Below are 21,565 nucleotides of genomic sequence, written 5' to 3' on the forward strand. Positions count from 1 at the left end.
CCTTCACATTTTGCTGATACTGGCTCCAAAATAGACTCGTTTGCTGTGGTGGTCCTGGAATGAATAGGAAACAGTCCTCCAATAACAAGTGAAGGGTTTCTGGCACCTACATACCCATTCAAATCAAAGTAGCCCAGCAGCTGACAGGTCTGTTCTTCTTCCTCTTCTTTGCCTTCAATGCCCAATTCAGCCCATAAAAAGGCAAGCAGTCCTAGAACCAAGCATTTCTTTCTGCTAGCCATTTTAATAAGGAGAGTTTGGGAGAAATGACCAGTGTTAAAAGTTTTAACGAGGTACCTTGACAGAGTATTCCACTGAGTATGTGCACGCCCCATCACAGGGGACTCAGCTTGCCACTACTTGCTACCTAATTGTCATGCCTCAATCAATCACAGAGCCTCACACTCACCTGCAATTTATGCATCTGCACTAGGAGCTGAGCAATCCTTTTGAAAAGAGCCTCATAAAAATCTCTTTTAGGCTTAGCAGTAATATATAATGACAGAATAGCAGATTCTGAGTTTAGAGTCTTTCACTTTGTAGAAATTGTCCCTTTCTTGTTTATCAGCCTCATTCATTCTCACTTCAGCCAGCCCTGTGGGAGCTGCACTTGCCCCAAAAGTGAAGAAGGGCATTCTGATTCATCATGAAGTATAAAAACAGAAGACTTCAGGTCAAGCTCTTTCCTTAGGGGTATAGAAAAAGTTGAATGGAAAACCATGGGAGATTTGGACTAGAAGACATCATTTTGAATCTGTGTTCTGCCACTTGTATTAGTGTGATGGTGGGAAAGCCACTTAATTTCTATGCCTCAAGTTTCTTAATTAGTGACTAGGATGATAATAAGCTGCCCCAGAAAAATTCTGTAAAGCCCGTAAGAGTTCAAGGAATATTTTTCATATACATCATCTTCTTTCATCTCCTCTTCAAGGTGAAGTGTCACCCTCAGCTCACGTTGCTGACCTTGTCACTGGTTCAGGCACAAATCCCTGAGAATTTCTGGGCTCCTTCCTCAGAATCCCCTCTTGTGCCTTCTTGCTTGGCCCCTCTCAGAGACGTCTTCCAATCTCTCTCTCCAGGTCAATTCATCATAGATTCCCAGTCACCTTCTTTGGCCCTTCTCAAATATCCCCCCTGGGAGTATAAATTCATAGAGTATTTTCAGAATGCAGTCCAGCAATATGTATCAGGAACATGAAAAATGTGTATACCCTTTGATCATGTGATTTTACTTCAAAGTATTTATCCCAAGGAAGCAATAGAGATCCACATAAACATAATGCGTAAGAATATTGAGTACAGTTTTATTTACAAAAGTGAAAAAATTGGACGAACTAAATGTACACAGTAGGGAGTTTCTAAAATCAATTACAATCTATTCATGTGACAGAAAACAAAGGAGCCATTTGAATCATGTTTTAGAAAAATATTTATTTACAACATAAAATTTCAATATGCTTGGGACTTCCCTGGTGGTCCAGTGGTTAAGAATTTGCCTTCCAATGCAGGGGACACGGGTTCGATCCCTGCTCAGGGAACTAAGATGCCACATTCCGCGGGGCAACTAAGCCCGCACACTCTACAGCCCACGCGCCACAACTAGAGAGAAGCCTGTGCGCTGCAAGGAAAGATCCCACATGCCGCAACTAAGAACCGATGCAGCCAAATAAATAAATAAATTAAAAAAAAATTTTTCAATGTGCTTAACACAAAGATAAGAGCTAACAAACCAGTGTATACAATCTAAATTTCTAAACTTTACCAATATATTACAGCTCTCTTTCCTACACATATTTCCATTAAAAGCACTAGAAGAAACCACTGCAAACTGAAATAAAAAGAAAAAAGGAGAAAAAAAATCCCTTTTCCTACTGTTTTAATGAACCAATGTTTTTCATGCTTCCATGTTCATTGCCAGCCCAGACTGACACCCATGCAGTACTTTTAGTTTTTGGTGGTAGACTATGGGTGATTTAAATTTTCTTCGTTATACTTTTCCATATTTTCCCACATGTTCTACAATATTCTTGTACTTCTTTTATAAACAGAAAAAATACTACTGTAAGAAAAATCCCCCCCTCTGTTTTACAACTCCTCCACACATGCACATTCCACTGCAATCCCCTCTACACACGAACACACACAGTTACTCCCCTAATATCATCATCATTATCAGTCACCTGGGTCCCACCAACACTTCCACACAAAAGTCATTTCCTTTACTTCTCCACTGAAGAATTTCCAGTACATATTTGTTGGTTAAGTATAATCTCTACCTGACTCTGGGGAGTCCCAAAAGAGTGCCTCCCATTACCACTTCACTGGTGGAATTGCAGGCCCACACCACAGTCCCCCATAGCTGACTAGACCTTCACAAGCGAGCTAGTGGATGGCATGCCCTTGGCCCCTGATTGACATCTGTCTGTCGAATATTTGACTAGTCTTAGTTTTCTAATATGTGCATGGTCCACAGATTCCACCCTCAGTCTTTAAAAATGATACTGGGGCTTCCCTGGTGGCACAGTGGTTGAGAGTCCGCCTGCAGATGCAGGGGACACGGGTTCGTGCCCCGGTCCGGGAAGATCCCACTTGCCGCGGAGCGGCTATGCCCGTGAGCCATGGCCACTGGGCCTGCGCGTCCGGAGCCTGTGCTCCACAACGGGAGAGGCCACAACAGTGAGAGGCCCGCGTACCACAAAAAAAAAAAAAAAAAAAAAAAAGATACTGAAATGATTTAAAGAAAAAGATGGATTACCAGGAAAATCTCTTCCCAGATAGGCTCCAGAGTCTGGCTTCATCTAAACAAAATGGCATTCTGGGTGACAGACCATTCCTCACCAATAGCCTGAGAGCCCCTCTCTTGAGCTGAAAAGGTTTAGTCCAGGGCTTTCTCAGAACTATCTGGATCTATTCCTCACTCATGTTTGCTCTTCCTTTTCACCAGAAGGCAGCTGTTTCTAAGCAATTACCCTTCTTGTTGCCAAGGGCTACCCTTGCACAAAGATATGTTTATTACCAAAGTTGTTTTGTCTTAATCCTCTGGGCAAAAGCTGCACTAGGCGCCATAAAAATCATTAAAATTGATTAATTTATACAAATAACAAAATTAGCATCTTTATAGCATTTTATACTGTACAAATTGTTTCCACATGCATTATTCTTCCTCTAGGTCAGGAGCTGGATTCAGTGTTGATGAGGCTTCTGATTTGTGTAGCTGCATCTGGTATCCAATAATTCCCAGGATGATAGTATATATTGCTGGGGCCACATGACTACATCCTCCAAATGTAGTAGAATTCATCAAAGATGAGGCAGAGAAGAGGAAAAACGTCATCTGTGCTCTTAGGCAGAGCATTTTTATTAAATGCACAGTGATGGATGTTCAACACCTCACCTTGCCCTCATGACACCCTATGGGACTGGTTTTCTTCTGTTCACTTTACAAATGAGTTCACATGGCTAGTACGTGCAAACATGCAGATACCAAAGCCTATGTCCTTTCTGAGGCCTTGTAGTAGAGAGACAAGACACAGACCAAGTCCGGGAGGGTGGGCCCTAGGTCCAGCTTCTTCGCGGCCCAGCCCTCTCCATCTCTCTGGACTAACCGGCCTTTCCCAGGGTCTACGGTGCTAAAGGAATCAGTGATGTTCTGGTTTGGGGGTGAGCCTTTCAAGGCTCTGTTCAGTGATAGCCTAATAATATGCTGTCAGAGGAAGCAGTAGCAAGTTGTTTTGTTAACTATCAAGGTGAGATTGTTTACTCAATAATACTTTGAACCTAATTTTTATTTCCATGGGGCTCTGATTTCAAGAACCCCTGATCAAAGCAAAAGACATTAGAATGTTGCTGCAAATGGTCACGGGTATTTAGTCCCACGTGTCATACCCAGACTCTTAGGTCTGAGTCTGTGCGCTGCATGTTTTCACCACCCTCTCGCAGACTTGTTTGATCCTTGCTGTTCTCCCAGGGCCCTGGCGAAGGTCAGGTTCCCTTCCAAGAACAATAACACATTCTGCCCAGGCTTGCCTCTGCCTTCAAGCAAAGGAAAACACCTGAGCCCCTAAAGGTTATGAGAACCATCTTAATAACAAAGCCTATAAAAGTATTTAAAAGCTGTTTACATGGTTTCCAGGAAAAGCTCAAACTCCATATCAACTGCAGGGGAACACTGCTGCAAGTTTCAGCAAAGCCCCAGCACTACAGCAACCACAGTGAATTCACTGTGGATTTCAGTCTCGTAGTCAGGCTCAGCTTGTTAGATATCACTTGGCTTTTATATTCCTCTCTGTCATTCCCTTACCTTTATAATCATTTAGAATCCTGAGTAATACTCATGCCACAGCAGATGAATAGATACACTAATCTACTCCATTTTCTTATTTCCCATGCAGAGCTGTCCTTCTAAACAGTCAAGGAATGAACCAACACTCAGTTACATGTGTTTAAATTGCTGTCTTTACGATACACATACTAGTTGGGTCTTTTTGTGGGTTTTTTTTGCGGTACGCGGGCCTCTCACTATTGTGGCCTCTCCCGTTGCGGAGCACAGGCTCCGGACGTGCAGGCTCAGCGGCCATGGCTCACGGGCCCAGCCGCTCCGCGGCATGTGGGATCTTCCCGGACCGGAGCACGAACCCGTGTCCCCTGCATCGGTAGGCGGACTCTCAACCACTGCGCCACCAGGGAAGCCCCATACTAGTTTTTTAAATGTATGTTTCCAACAGTTAAAAATTATTACCTTATTGAATTTTGTGATATTATGACATTATGGCTTACCTGAAAGAAGACTAAAAATAAATCAGTTTTCATAAGTGTATTGTTATATGAGGTGCAAGTTATTGATGAGAGGCCTGGAGATGTATAAGAAGCAGGCTTTTGCTTTTTTTTTTTTAACACGTCAGTATTTACCACTTGTTGCAGAAGTGTCTCCTGTGTGTCTCAATAGAGAAAGCCTTCAATTATAGCCAAGGAGAGAGACACTCAGACACCACAGGCATACAAAGTTTTAAACGGCTGCCTTGCTGATCTAAGAAAGCCACAGGTTACTATCTCTTCTGCTCCTTCTATTTTCAGGGAAATAACTCTGACAGCCTGATTAATGTCCTGCCTCTGAATCAGCTGACTCAATAAGCAGCAAACTATTAACATTCAGAAACAATGCATGCTTTCTCCCAGGATGCATCACCTGTTACATAGCTATAGTGAGCTGTGGCTGCAACAAAAATGGTGAAGATGGTAAGCAACTGACTAGAGCTGGGAAACCATTATCATCACAGTCTTCTAGAGAACAAACATCTACTTTTAATAAAATCTGAAACTGAAAAATCCTGACCAGCTTTAACTCTCATTTGAAAAATTTAGCATGCCTTCCTGCCCTCCACTTTGGCCCCTTTCTAATCCATCCCCACCCTGAAGGAAACTGACCATGTCAACTCTAAGGCCACTAAAAAAATTTTTTACAGCTTTACTGAGATATAATTTATATACCATAAAATTTATCTATGTAGAATGCACAATTCAATAGTTTTTACCATAGTACAGACTTGAGCAGCCATCATTACAATCTAATTTTGGAACATTTCCATTATCCTAAAGGAATCCTCAATTCCAGGACTTCCCTGGTTGTGCAATGGTTAAGAATCCGCCTGCCAATGCAGGGGACACGGGTTCGAGCCCTGGTCCGGGAAGATCCCACATGCCACGGAGTAACTAAGCCCGTGCTCCCCAACTACTGAGCCTGTGCTCTAGAGCCCGCGAGCCACAACTACTGAGCCAGCGTGCCACAACTACTGAAGCCGGCGCACCTAGAGCCCGTGCTCCGCAACAAGAGAAGCCACCGCAATGAGAAGCCTGTGCACCACAAGAGTAGCCCTCATTCGCCACAACCAGAGAAAGCCTGTGTGCAGCAACGAAGCCCCAACACAGCCAAATAAATAATAAAATAAATATATATTAAAAAAAAAAAAGGAAACCTCAAATCCCAGTCTTCCGTCACTTCAAGCTCTAGGCAACCACTTAAATCTACTTCCTGTCTCTATAGATTTGCCTATTCTAGACATTCCATTTAAATGGAATCTTACAATATGTGGTCTTTTGTGTCTGGCTTCTTTGACAAAGCATAATGTCGGGAGGTTTATTCATGTTGTACTTTGTATTAGATTTCATTTTTAAAATATCATTATTAAGATATAATTTACACATCATAAAATTCACCCATTTATAATGTACAATTCAATGGGTTTCATTATCCTTACAGAGTTGTGCAACCATCAGCAAAATCTAATTTTAGAACATTTTCATCACCGCAAAAAGAAACTCATACACATCAGTAGTCACTCCTCAGTCTCCCCCACCATCACCACTATCCCCAGACAACCACTAATCTATATTTCTGCTGCTAAAGATGTCTCTATTCTGGGCATTTACATAAATAGAATCATATGTGATCATTTTATTAACTTCTTTCAGTTAGCATAGTGTTTTCAAGGTTCATCCATGTTTTAGCATGTTATCAGTGCTTTATTCCTTTTGTTTACTTTTTATTGCCAAATAAAATTTTGTTGTATGGATATACCACATTTTATTTGTCCATTCAACAGCTGATGGAAATTTGGGTTGTTGCCATTCTTTGGCTGTTATGAGCAGTACTGCCATGAACATTCTTGTACAAGTCTTTGTGTGGACATATTTTTAATTCTTTTGGGTAGATATCTAGAAGTGGAATTGCTGATATGGTAACTATATACTTAACATTTTGAGAAAGTGCCAAGCTCTCTTCTAAAGTGGTTGTATCATTTTACGTTCCCTCTAGTAACGTATGATGGTTCTGATATCTCCACATCCTTGCCACTACTTGTTATTACCAGTCCTTTTTTATTATAGCCATTCTAGTGGAAATAAAGTGGTATCTCAATGTGGTTTTGATTTGCATGTCCCTAATAGCTAATGACTCAAAGAAAGCTATGTGTTCTTCTAGATACTTTCAAATGTTAACTCTTACATGTATGTTTATGATCCATTTTCAGTTGATTTTTGTGTATGGTATAAGGTAAGTTCTAAGTTCATGTTATTTTTTTTAATTGTAAATAACTATTTCTCCACCATTTGTTGGAAAGACTATTATTTCCCCATTGAATTATCATGACCCCATGTCAAAAGTCAACTGACTATAAATGTGAGGGTTTTTATTCCATTGGTCTATGTGTCTATCCTTATGTCAATGTTGTACTATCTTCATCATTCTAGTATCTTCATTACTGTAGTAAGAAATCAGGAAATGTAAGTCCCCCGACTTTTTCTTTTTCAAGATTGTCTTAACAATTCTGGGGTCCTTTCCATTTCCATATGAATTTTAGGGTCAGCTCATCAGTTTCTGGGGGAAAAAAGTGGAAATTTGATAAGGATTGTGTTAAATCTGCAGATCAAGTTGGGGAATGTTGCCATATTAATGATATTGTTATCTGGGGACTCAGCTCATCTTCAAGGGCCCTGCATCTGGCTTAAGATAAAAATCCATAAACAACAGGCTTTACGAGGTCCACCTTGATCCAGCCCCTAGTTAACTAACCAGATTCCTCGTTTGCAGCAATCCCCTCCCACTGCCAACTCAAAATACACCACTAGCCACATAAGCCTGCTTTCAGTTCCCTAAAAGCACAATGTTCTCTTTTATCTCCAGGTCTTTCTTCACTCATATACACACCTCCTTCCCTGTGTTTTTAGGAGCTTTTTCCCGTATGTCCCATCACCTAATTCATGACTATTCCTTCAGATCTCAGCTCATTTTTCACTTCTCTGAGACTTGTATCCTGAGATACACAGGACCCACAGTCTACCTCACTTATCTTTCCTTGTACTTACATGGTGGACTTTAGGTTACTTGATAGAAAACAGGTTGATCAAGACTTCAAACTGGTTGAAATATCTTGGCTGACATGGATACCAATGGACACTGGTCCCTATTTCAGGCAGTATTGGGGATTTTGGCAATTTTACAACTGTTTGTATGTCTCTAAACATTTTTATCACTTTTCATAAAATTTTCAGGGTTTCTTTTTCCTAGTATTTTCCCCAGACTATTCTACCAGCTTATACTATTTATATATTTTGTTATTGGCTGGATGATTGCCCCTCAAGATGTGCATGTCTTAATTCCTAGGACCTGCAAATAGGTTACATTATAGAGCAAACGGGACTCTGCAGATGTGATTAAGTTAAGGATCTTGAGATGAGGAGATTATCCTGCATTATCCAGGCAGGCCCAATAACGTAATCACAAGTGTCCTCATAAGGGGAAAATAGGGGGAGATATATGCTGAAGAGAAGGCAAAGTGACAGAAGCAGAGATTAGAATGCTGGCAGCCTCTGGAAGCTGACAAATGCAAGGAAATAGATTCTTCACTCAGAACCTCCAAAAAAGACCAGCCCTGCTGACATCTTGACTTTAGCCCAGTGAGGCTGGTTTCAGATTTCTGATCTCCAGAACTGTAAGAGAATAAATTTGTGTTGTTTTAAGCCACGAAATGTGTGGTAATCTGTTACAGCAGCAATAGGTAATAGTAATGAGTTGGAAATAACCTAATATGCAACGAAAGAACGTTGGAAACAACCTGGATATCCAATAAGAAGGGTTAGTTGGAAACAACCTAAATGTCCACAGGATGGAACTGGTTATATAACTTCTGATAATTTTCAAAAGATTAAGTGTGATTTGACCAATTTTTTAATAAATTAAAGGTGCTCTAGAAGGCTATCCATCCAGTTATTAAAGTGCATAGAATAATGAGTACTCTTTGTTTTGTTGTTGTTTTTTTGTTCTGGGTTTTTATTGTGAGGTTTTTGTTTGTTTGTTTTTTGGTGTTCCTGGGTAGACACGAACAGATAATGGGTATTCTTTATGCTAATTTTTTTATCTGCAATGAGCCTAAGGCTGCATTATTTTTGTAATAATAAGGGAGAAAGGCAATAAAATAATCTTAAGCAATGAATGAAACAAGAAAATAAAGGGAAGGATTTGGAAATTTTAAGAGCTTTACTGGATTTGATTTCTTAATTTTTAATTTATATGCATCCAGCTTTTCCTATATTATTTGTTCAGCATTGTTTTCAAGAACTTTTCTATCTTATAAATCGGTTGAAAATGAGTACTTCTAACCTCCAGTTCATATTTTATATAGCTTTTGTATGTACTAGATATATCATATTAGAACCTCTGTTACAGAAATGGATATTTATGTGCCATAAGATACAGTGCCTGCCTAGAAATGGTCATTTAGATGATGAGAATCAACAAAACTAAATAAAATAAATTTAAAATGAAATAATACACAATAAAATGTTGAATTTTAGGAGAATAATGAGGTAGTATTTGATAAAACCATACACCCAGCTTTGCATGTGCTTAGGTATTTATCCACATCAGCATCTCCCGACTATCAGTTCAAAATATACCAGGTAATAACAACAGTAATAGCAATGGTAATAATGTTAACAATAGCAATAATAGTTTTATATTCCACAGTATATTTGTCTCATTGCTCGCCTACCGTCGCAAAAACTATATGCAACAAATACTGTTTTACTATTGTTTCCATTTTGTACATAAGAACCTGGAGCTCAGAAAAGTTAACCAATATTCTCAAGGTCCCAAAATCCTTAGCAGTGTCAATGAATTTTCTAGTCAGTGACCTGCCCAGGGGATTATACATATCCCAACTGCCTATCTGTCTTTAAGAAAAAAAAGTGGGAGGCATTACCAGTAGCTCCCCAACTCCATTGGGGATTTCCAATGAGGATGAAAATGTGACCAGAGATTGCTGACTGACATGACATCTGCTCAAGGCTCAAGGAATTTCTAGTGCCTGAGGGGTCATGCCGATCAGTTTATTTTTAAGGGAAGTAGGTTACTGCTCAACTTGCCAGAAGTGACTTCTAATATTTATGTCATACATCAATATGAGATAGCAGAATCAGAATTTATGATAATTCAAACGTGCACTAAATATAACTTTATTTTCCACAACTGCTCCCATCGTGCTCCAGCTTGCTCTGGCTCCATTTCTGCTGATGGCCATTGAGATAGAGTTGGGATAATGTTGGGGAGGAACACTTGATTCTGCCAAATAAAGGTAATAGCATCTCTTTCCATATTTAATGCTCTGTTAAGGTAAAGAACCAGTGTATTTCAGATTCAGAATCTTCATTATGGTGGTTCCTTTCCTCTTAAGGCGTCTCCCTGACCAAATCTTCTTCCCTCTTTATTGAAGTGAAGTTCATGACAAGGTGGGGAAGAGCCTCTGGTCCATGTGTCACCTTCTGGGTCTTTGTGGGCCTCACCCCACTTGTCATTGTTGTGGCTTTCATATTGGTACCCACCAACAATGTTGTAGACCTCTAGTCATGCCTCCATTCACAAGGCCCTGTACTCTGTGACCTCCTTTCCATGACTCCAGGCTGCTTCTAATCTATTCGTCCTCTCAGCTTCCAAATTCCTCTCCACTTCACACAGTCTGCAACTACTTGTGACTCTCCAGTGTGTGATGGTACAGGCCACAGGGAATAGAGACACTATTTTAGGCCCATCCATGGAAATATCTCTCTGTAACATTCACTTCTGAATTGAGCCCACGCAGTGGTGCCACATTGAACAAGGTACCATCACAAACCCAGGCTTCCCTCCACAGCTTACAGTCTCTCCAATCTAGACACTCTCTGACAGACCCAAACCTGTTTAGATGTTTAACCATACCCAACCCATGTTCAACCCTAAGAACAGGAAGAGCAAAGAAACTCTTATCTGGCCCTCCTCTTTTTTTCAGCCCCCCTCTTCTCCTAGTACCAGAAGGACTTCCTACTTACTTTCCCTTCTGGAAACAACTTTCCTTATGTCATAGCCTCCTTCTTACCAATCCCATGAGCTTCTTTTTACAGGTGAATATCTTTTCCCTTTCTTGGCATAAAAAGCCTTAGGATCTGGCCCTGATGGTAGAAGGACCTCAGAAAAAAAATTAATTACCAAGAGGCAAGTACATTAGGAATTATTTTTAAAATAGCCGTTTCTTATCCCTTTTCCCTCATTTTACCCAGGAAGCTGCTCCAAGGGCTCCTCCTTGGAGAAGCCTTCTCTTACCATCCACTGAATTGTGTCCCCCTCAATTCATATGTTGAAGCCTGATGCCCAATGTGATGATATATGGCGATGGGGCCTTTGTGAGGTAATTAGGGATAGATGAGGTCATGAGGCTGGGGCCTTCATGATAGGATTAGTGCCTTTTAAAGAAAAGACACCAGAGAACTTGTTCTCTCTCCTCTTCTACTGTGTAAGGACACAGTGAGAAAAGGGTCCTCACCAGAACCGAATCACAGTGGTACCCTGATCTTGGACTTCCAGGCTCAGGAACTGTGAGAAATAAATGTCTGTTGTTTAAGTCAAAAAAATCTATTTCTTTACAATAGCAATGGTTAAGTGTGAAGCTCTTTCTCCAGGATTTAGAAGCCTGGCTCTAAATGTATAACCTTAGGCAAGTCACTTAACTATTCTATATTTGTCTTCTCATGTGTAAAACACAGAGACAATACTAAGCTTGTTATGAGGATTAAGCATGACTGTGAAATAGCAGGTGTGGCACAACACAGGCACTGGCACACAATGAAGTGCCTAGGTAACATCAGAAATTAACAATGTTTCTTTGTCCCTTAGGTATTAAGGTAGTTATTCACTCAGGTTATTAAATTTCATATAAGAAATTCAACATAAACACTATTCACATTGTGAACAGCAGAAAAGGGACCCTAAACAAACAAAGAATACCCATTGTTTTCATTTCCTACAACATCCATAAAATTCTACCTCTGTGTTTTAGATCTCCTTGCAGGAGGTCATTGCTCAGCTGCCTGACTAACCTTAGATGGCAATGTTGCATTGGGTAGAATTCATTAAGACCTTGGAAAGTGGTAGATTCTGGCTTTCTGAGAAAGGGCGTAGTTCAAATCAACCCAACGAAATCTTAGGTGAAAATGTAGGTTCTGTCACACACATGCACATTAAAACCAACCAGAAAAGATGTTTGCACATTTTAAACGATCTGTTTAATACTATATATTTTATAGCATTGAAAATGTTTCTTTTTATACTTTAATAAATGCTATTATCTGTAAATAGTTTTCTGTGTACAACTGTTAAGTGTTCAGTAATATCTGATTATTGTGGTTTAATTGTCAAAGTCACTTCTGAATGCACTAGAAGCATTTTGAAACCTGGCTAAAATCATTTATCTCGTTGTTCAAATGCAGTTCAGTGAAACAAGCTAATACATTTCCTAGGCTCACAGTTATGCTCTCTAATTAAACTTTATTTAATCACAAAATGTTATCATATAACTGCCTTGAACAAAATGCAATTCTTTAGAAACTACCATTATGGAGAGATCTGGGGAACAAAAAATATTTTAATTTAGTGAGATACATATAATAACTTAAATTGGGATATGATAGTCGTTTGTTCATTGGTTCATTCATCCAAACTGTGGTTGAGGGAGCTCTTCAAAATAAGCCAGATTTGTAATTTCAACAACCCACACCAGAAAGCATAATTTTTCCATTTTCCTCTAAACCTAGCAGTCTAAATAATAAATATGTGTTTAACTTAACTAAATATCCAAATGATATTTCTAGGTTGCCTGGAATATAGCTGCTCTTATGAATATAAATTACTACCACCCCAGACACTATCAGAGTCTTATTTATAGGATTAATTTTCACCATCTGTGAAGAAAGGGCTTGCTAAGCAAACCTCAGACTAGTCCCTACGGAATTAAGAATGTGTGGAGCCTAAAGCAAGGACACGCTATAGCGTTTAGAACCAGAGGCAGAACTGCTCCCCTGGAGGGTATCTGTCTTCATAATTAACACAGTCTACTTCTTTGGTTTTGCAGAGTCTACATTTGAGGAAATATGAACAATATGCTAAGAAAAATGTTTTGAAATTTTGGGGGTAATTCTTTCAAAACAAAGGAGAGGACCAGAAAAAACTTTACTGCCCCTCCTTGAGTCATAGCAACTCCCCCTACCACTGGGACATAAGGATACTGTCCCAGTGCAGCAAATAAATACAGGGAAGAATCTGACTGATACTACCTCCAAAATGTCCCTCTTACTTTATTTTAAATTTTCATCTTATTTCCATAATCAGGAGGAATTCTGAATTTCCTTTCCCTGTTTTGGTAATAAATTTGTTTGGTTTGGTATGAGAGATGAGTAACTAGTGCTATTCCCTTTAAAAATTACAAAATCTCTCTTCCAACTCTCTTCTCTTCCTCATCCTTTCCCAAACTTAATTTTCATTTCCAAATAAAACTCCATTAATTTTCATTATAGACACAAACATTAGAGCACCCAATAAGCACAACCTTGCAGTGACATGAAAAATAGCAAAGAAACGACAAGGAAAGCATGGGAAAAGGAGGTGAGAGAAATAAACTCCCTTAATTTTGTTCAAAGGGATCAGCTGAACATAAGCATGTTTTTATGGCTCCCTTCCTATTAACTTCTCCTCAACAGTCCCACTCCCCTTCCTGAGACAGGCTGGGACCTGGGCCCCTTGGCTGCAGTGCTTGCACCTGGACAAATGTCTCCTAGAGCAACAAAGAAACTATAAGGGACTAAAAATAACTGCGTGCATGTGCAGTTGGGGCAAATCCAGGACAACAAGATACAAAAAAACCAAAAAACCCAACTACCGTTTCTGAAGAGCCAGGAGCAAAAACAGGGCATCAGGAGCAAAAGCAGGGTACGGCGCATGCCCCCTGCACTCAACACCACCAAAGGGGTGGGCAAAACACCTAAGACACCCCTCAGGCCAGACCCCACGGACACACCCCTACCCTCACCCCATATAAGGAACCAGCTTGCCCCCTCCCCCAGTAAAGCCTTGCCTGAATTTCTTAACTGGCCTCTTATCAATTTCTACTGATTGGGGAAAGCCAAGAACCCTGGTCGGTATCAGATTCACAGCTAAACCCACTCCTGGTTGCAATTAAATCAGATTTTTAAAGCTTTCTTCCATTAGGGGAATGGGGCATGTTTGTGCCCATGTACGTGTGTGTGTGTGTGTGTGTGTGTGTGTATGTGTGTGTGTGTGTGTGCACGAAACCAACTTTAAAAACCCAAGCAAACAGATGTGGATAATCTTATATACAGGGTAGAAAGAAATTTTAAAATTATCCTGTTTATCATAATAGATACTTGCTCTCTGCTCCACCCCAGAAGATAAAATGGAAAATAAAAGCAAATTTAAAACTATTCACTGATAATTATGTCATTAACATGTTCCTGAAATCACTGAATTATTTTTTACAGTCCTTTTGGGTTGGTCATTTATCACCCAAAATATAAATATCAAAATAAACTTATGACAAATTCCCTTTTCTCTTTTAAGACACATAATCATAAGTACAGGTCTTGGGCAGAAACACCTGACTTTTAACAAATGTTATTCTGAGCTGGCAAGAAAAAATGTGAAAACTTTAAAACAGGCAAGTAAGATGAGTAGTGTCCTGTCCAGTGCATATTATGGGTGTGTCTGCCTTTCATTGTCTCTGAACTATTTCGGTTAATGTAGATTACTGGTAGCAGGCAAATGTCTCTCATTCATAGACTGTAAATGTATTCTCTCAGGTAGAGGTGCAAATTGATTTCCCTCTCTCCAAGAAACCGGTTTTACATTTATTAAGTAAATTCAGTTCAGCATTCCTAGTTGTCTATGTGTCTGCTCTTTGAATTCTCTTGAACTGGTTATACATCTTACTGATTCTCCCATTAATTAATGAATCAATTAAAAGCATTGATATCTTTCATTTTATATTTGTATGAGAATCATGATTTTTTAGCTTTTAATCAAAATTATCTTTTGAACAGGTCCAAGACACCAATACCATCCCCTTCACAAAGTGAAATTTGAATTTCCTTTCAAAACAAGGGAAATATTAATTCTAAAATCATCCCTCAGGGAGCATCCCCAGTGGCAAAACACATGTTCCACCACCACTGCCATTTCTTATATTGTTTCATTTTTGTTCTTAATAATTTAATTGAAAAATAAGTTGACTCATAAAATTTCAATAATATATGAGTGTATTAAGAAAAGAGTGATGACTTCTCCCTAAACCCTTAGGTATCACTTCCCAGAAGTAACCAGTGTTAATAGTTGACCACTCCCATTTTTACCTGAAGTGAAGATTACATATATAAACCCAGACCTTACAGAAAGGAGATCACAAGACGGTAAGAGGGAGGTAAAACGGATAACATTGCCTTGGTGTTGGGGAGGGATTCTGGTCCCTGGATTTAAAGCCAGGAAACAGGAATCCCGCCCAACTCCTCACTTGTAGCCATGAGGGGACACATACTTAAAGGAGAAGCTGCATTCCACCTCTGGACTTGCTTCAAGACCACCCCACATCCATTCACCCTCCTTGATATGCCCTGCTCCTTGGTTTCTGGTGGCGATTTTGTTCCCCGTTTTGGTTCTGTAACTTAATTGTTCTTTATACAGCCAGTTGGAGACCCTCTACCCTAGTGTTAAGCCTCGGCACTCCTGTAGAATATGACTTCCTTCTTTGCCTTCCAGAAAAGGGAACAAATAAATACACCTAAAACCAGGTGAGAAAGCAGTCCTGCCGGCAGCTAAGCCATGATGTTCCCAGTTGAATATAAACCATACTCACAGAACAGAAACAATGTCTCCATACTCACAGAACAGAAACAATGTCTAAACCAGGCCACTCCATGGCAATATTTAGAATGAGACAGAATAAGGCCACTCTGCAACCACAAAAACGGTGAAGCATCCCTCTCTTCTGCCTAACAGGAATGACTGCTGCTCCTTTACCTCACCAAGGACAGGCCCATCCCACTGCGGTCCTCCTATCTGATCAATAAATATTGTTAAGATACACAGTCACAAAATTGCTCCTGCCGCCTGAAATATGTCATCCAGAATTGGCCTCCACTCCCTTAAACTCACCTTGAATCATCCAGCACAAACCCATATCCTGTAAGAAGCATCTCCCAACGCCTCATGGTTCCTTTGGAGTGCTTCTGTCTTGTTACAGCGAGAAAAATAAACTGAATTTCTTTTTACTGTAATAAGTGTGTTCCTAATGATCTTTTGTTGAGGGGCTTCAACAGGGAAAAACTTATTTACTTTAAGGGAATATTAAATTTCATTCTGATCTTCTAGGAACCTTTAAAAATGCTTCTTGCTGCATGCTTTGTATTCTTTCATTTCTAATAGAGTCTTGTTGCAATGCACTTCATACACATTTTTTCTTTAATCTAGCATCAAACATGTAAAGCAAGTAAGATAAGTGTTTTTGTCCCCAACACTCACTGAGGTTGAGACTTGTGCAAGTTCATTCAAGGAGTTGTGAACAATGCTATGTAGAGCTCTGAATTCTTCACTCCTGAGAATAACACAGGAAAAGTAGTCAAGGAAAGAGCCAGAAGCTTAAATTTACCCCGTCAAAAAAATGCACTGGGGGGGGGGGGCTTCCCTGGTGGCGCAGTGGTTGAGAGTCCGCCTGCCGATGCAGGGGACACGGGTTCGTGCCCCGGTCCGGGAGGATCCCACATGCCGCGGAGTGGCTGGGCCCGTGAGCCATGGCCGCTGAGCCTGCGCGTCCGGAGCCTGCGCTCCGCAACGGGAGAGGCCACAAGAGTGAGAGGCCCGCGTACCGCAAAAAAAAAAATGCACTGGGGGATGTAGAAGCACCCCCAATTGAGTTGTGCATGGGTTCAGGAATAGTGGCCACTGACGCCTGAGCCCTGGGCACTCCTGCATCAAGGAAAAGGTTTAGCCAAATAAGCTACTCCTGTCTCCTCTAGATCCCTACATCATTTCATTAAGGATGGCCAGACTGGAGAGACAATGAGGACCGGAGGCCGAACAAGACCTGCATTCAAGTCCCAGCTCTGCTCTTAATTCGTTAGTTACTTCTCCAAGCGGAGGGGTGATTTGGTGCGCCCAGTCCCTAACCCTACAGGAATCAGTCAGTCCCCTCCCCTGGCTGTCACCACACCCAGAGTTACTTTATTCCCAACCCTCCACCCTTGTACCTCCACGACACCCCCCATCCTACAAGTTCACTAATGACTGAAGCTCACAGGCGCCACCTCGAGGCTTCAGAATAGCACAGTCACCTCCAGAAACTGATCACTGAAGAACCTGCAGCTACACTGCCCCTGCATGTGACACCAGCAACTTTGTGAGATGTAAAGTCAGCAGGCATGCAGCAGGTTATTAAGAGTTCCTCCAAAGTGTTGCTAAGCTCACTGCCAAAGAGTAAGCATTCAAGTTCCAACTTCAGACACAAACTATGTCCAGAACCATCTCCTTCCCCAAGATAACTGAGGCACTGGCATGGGGCTGGGGTTCACCTTCCTAGGAAGTGCCCCTTGGGGAGATCCCGCGTGGCCTTTTTTACACTGCTCACCACTTGGAACGATTCTAATCATCAGAGATCTTTTAATAGCAGTTAACATGAAAAGGAAAAGCATCAATTCTTGATTCCAGAAGGTTCCATATACCTCCTATACAAATGTGGCTACCACCATCCTTGCAAATTTTGAATACCTCATTCCAAGGGATGTGGGATAGAACCTAAGTCTCACTAGCTTCAAGGCCCTTGCTTTTCCCATGGAACCTGCTGGCATAAGACCACTGAGGATTTTAAACAACCACTTCAGAAAGAGGCCCCTGATAGAGACACACCCACATGGACCTAGCACTATCAAATGACACATTCAAACTCTACGGCCATGACCTGCACCTCAAACAGCATGAGGACATGTAAATGTAAGGAAGGTTTTCAATTCTTTTAATACATAAAATGGCAAAGGAAATTATTTTTCAGAATATACGCATTGAATAGAACCTTTTCAAGCAGACATCTATTTAGATAATTATTTGCAAACACTAGAAATAACATGTTCTATGAGCAGTCACCAGATGGATGAAACATTTGCACAACTTTCAGATGAAAGTCCTGATGGAACCCTAAGTCACTATAATGTTCATGTGAGTGTGTGAGTGTGAGTGTGTGTTTGAGCCAAATTTAAATCACAAGTGCTTCATTTGCCCCAAGAAGAAGGGTTGTTAGTTTATAGAAAGCTTTCTGGACAACAATTATACACATCAAGTGTAAACATGCTTTGATGAGAAAAGTCTGTCTTTCATTTCCAGAATTGGTGGTAATGAGGGGACAGAGTTAATTAACTTAAGCTCTTTAGGTTTCTTCTGAGAGGCATTTTCCCTGGTGGTTTTACATAGAGTCTACGTCTCATCTTCCTGACTAGACTCTTAGTCCCTGAGGACAAGGCCTGGGCTTTCTACCTCCTTTATGTTCCTCTTAGATGGCTGTAGGAGAGGCTGACGTTTAATGAGCATCTACTATGTGCTGTGAGCCTACAGTTCCTCACCTAATTTTTTTCAATAACTCCAAGCACAAACACTCCTATAATTTTAAGTAAAGTGAGGCACAGAAATTTAAGACACTTACCCAAGATCACAAGACTAGATAATAGCAAAGTTGATGCTTGAGATATTATGTGAATCTGAGGTCTACCCACAATACTGTACTGTAATGTACTATACTATAAAATACTATACCATACCATACTATGTCTCACTCCAGCACAGTGTGAAAAGTAGCTGATGTTTACTAAAACCTAACAGTAAAGATTACTGCTGAGTGAGAATTTAAGTCAGAGATGTAAGGCACCCCATTTCTTCCTTCTACTTCCAAGAACTTCAACTCCTTATTTAATAATTTAAGACCCATGTAGCAAATTAACAAGAGAATGGAAACTTAATTTCCAGCATTTATTCATCTCACAGAAGTATGATCAGAGTAGTCCAAAAAAAATAATACAACAGCTCATCACCAAAGGAAAAGGACAACCTAACCATTACCTGGTGAGTGTTAGAGCCATATACTTTACACATATACTCGGAAAATACGCATTGAATGAATGAAGGACTCAAAAATAAGGAACAAATCTTGCTCTGGTAAGCACTGTGAAATCACTTCAGTTACTCCTAAACTAGAAACATTAACTTGAAGCATAGGATTTTGAAAAAACTGATGTATAAGATTCATAAATCATAAATCCCGGCACGGCAAGTGTGATGTCCCTTTGGTTGAGGAGGCAAGCACAGGAGACTTAAGCAGAAGTTGCTGTGCAGCCAAGTTGGAAGAGTTCATCAGTTGTTCTTAGGCCCCAGGGGACTAAGGCTACAGTGTTTCATTACAATTTGGCTTAATTTCTCAACTTTAAAGACTGAACTAATAAAAAGTATTTGGAAATCCAAATGGTGAAAGAAAGTGAGAAATCCAATAAATCCAGCCTGCTGGGAGGCCCTGTGCTCAGAAGACGGGCATACCCTCCAACCCCATCCTGCATGTGTGTTCTCTCTAAATATCACAGTTGCTGCAAAATTTAATACGGTAAGGGCCGGAAGGGGCTTCCCAGACCCTGCAAATGAAAGGCCGTATGACTTTTTGGAGACCTAGCTTTGGGCTTAATCATTAACAGAGTTCCTTGGGGTGTGCTTCATACACTTAGCCATATCTACACAGGGAGGATTAATATAAAAGCAGGCAGAAAATGAAGGAAGAGGGCAAAGGGGACTTGTAAAATCCAACCACCATCTGCCACTTCAAATCCAGCAGCACTAAGGTATTTTAATTTGCAGAATTTTTCCTTCTGGTTTCTAGAAAAACACTGCTTAGGCAAAGGTGGAGTAGGTCACCTGGCAGTTATACACAGGAGGACTTTGTTATTTTTTTTTTAATATAAATTATTTATTTAATTTTGGCTGCGTGGGGTCTTCGTTGCTGCGCGGGGGCTTTTTCTAGTTGCGGCGAGCAGGGGCTACTCTTCATTGCAGTGGCTTCTCTTTGTTGCAGAGCACGGGCTCTAGGCCTGAGGACTTCAGTAGTTGTGGCACCCAGGCTCAGTACTTATGTCTTGCGGGCTCTAGGGCACAGGCTCAGTAGTTGTGCACAGGCTTAGCTGCTCTGTGGCATGTGGGATCTTCCCGGACCAAGGCTCAAACCTGGGTCCCCTGCATTGGCAGGCAGATTCTTAACCACTGCGCCACCAGGGAAGTCCCATGGAGGGCTTTATTGAGTGCAGGTAAATGAACAAACACACAGAAAACAGCAAAATAGGAAGATCACAAATGTATGCCTGGATAATAAGAAACTGCAACAACTAGATTAATGTTTGGCAGTGGAGCTGCTCAAGTCAGGGCAAACCATAGAATTTATTCCACCTTTACAAATTCAAAAAAAATAATAAAAGAATTATCTTTGACTGAAACATAAAGGAATAGTAACTCTTTTTTGTTGATGTCTTTTATAACTTCAGGTTTTACAGAATTGAATGGACCATATTCCTCAATTCACAGTATGCTATCATCAGTGGCACCCACAAGGCTATTATATTCTATTTCAGTTTGTTTTATTTTAAATCTCTTTATTTCCCATTCCCAGTCCCAATCTCTTCCCAGGTAGTATAAACAGCCACTCTGGTACATTTAAAGTTTGGTCTTTCGAGCTATCTTTCATACATATTTATTTAGATATATGTATACCTATATTATGATATGTAAATCTTGTTTATATCAAGTCTTTGCCTGTTGCATAGTATCCATTAAATTCATGTATCACATTTCATTTAGACATTTAGACGTAGATAGACACCTATGTGATTTCTGACCTTTGTTAGAACACGTAATACTGCCATGAACATTCTCATATGTTTTTCTGAGGACATCTTTTTTGTAAAACCATGCAAGTGGTTCTCTGGATGCTGAAGTTTCTCTAGGCATGGAATTTCTAAGCACAGTATATACATATCCTTAATTTCACTCTGCACTGCCATGATAGCTCACTGGAACAGCTGTTTATATTTCCACCAGCAACATAGAAGGATTCTCATGTCCCCACATCTTTGGTCAGTATTTGATGATACCTGATTTCATAATTCTTGCCAACTGCATTGTTGGATAATAGAGTTATTTTATTTTAAATTGCATTTTTCTGATTATATTCACTTAAGATATTTAATGATTATACGTTTCCTTCTCTATTAATTACTTATTAGCAGTCTTTGTTTTCTGACTTTACTTGCTATGAGTTAAAATTATGTTCAAGAATTCCTTGAATATTCTAGATATTAATTCTTTGTTGGTATTATACATTGAAAATAGCTTTTCCAATCTCTTTTCCTACAGGTTGCTTGTCTATGATGGCCATTGTTGAATAGGAATCCTTAATTTTGATAAAAAATAATTTTTAATGTATACTGTAGACTATCTGGAGTCTTATTTATGGAATCTGTTCTCAAACAACATGACAAAAATATTCTCTTGCATTTTCTTTCCTACACCTTAAAATTTTACTTTTCATATTAAGGTCTTTAATCCACCTAGATTCCATGTGGAGAACTGGAGATTCATGCTAGCTCCCAAGGGGATGATAGCAATGCAGCTCTAGCCAACTTT

General features: G+C 40.1%; 1 protein-coding gene across 1 annotated transcript in view; it reads right to left on the reverse strand.

The window, feature by feature from the left end:
- Positions 1–21,565, reverse strand: part of LOC111171791 (vomeronasal type-2 receptor 1-like) — a 96,246-nt gene that overhangs the window by 34,961 nt on the left and 39,720 nt on the right. Inside the window, 1 exon segment of the mRNA XM_022567634.2 lies at positions 1–21,565. This exon segment is cut by the window's right edge and continues 39,720 nt beyond it. Within this exon segment, the coding sequence (XP_022423342.2) occupies positions 1–335 (335 nt within the window). The 5' untranslated portion in view covers positions 336–21,565.

The sequence above is a fragment of the Delphinapterus leucas genome, chromosome 4 (genome assembly GCF_059928025.1).
Source record: "Delphinapterus leucas isolate spDelLeu-1000000601 "Yukka" chromosome 4, BTC_Dleu_Yukka2, whole genome shotgun sequence".
Taxonomy (NCBI): Eukaryota; Metazoa; Chordata; class Mammalia; order Artiodactyla; family Monodontidae; genus Delphinapterus; species Delphinapterus leucas.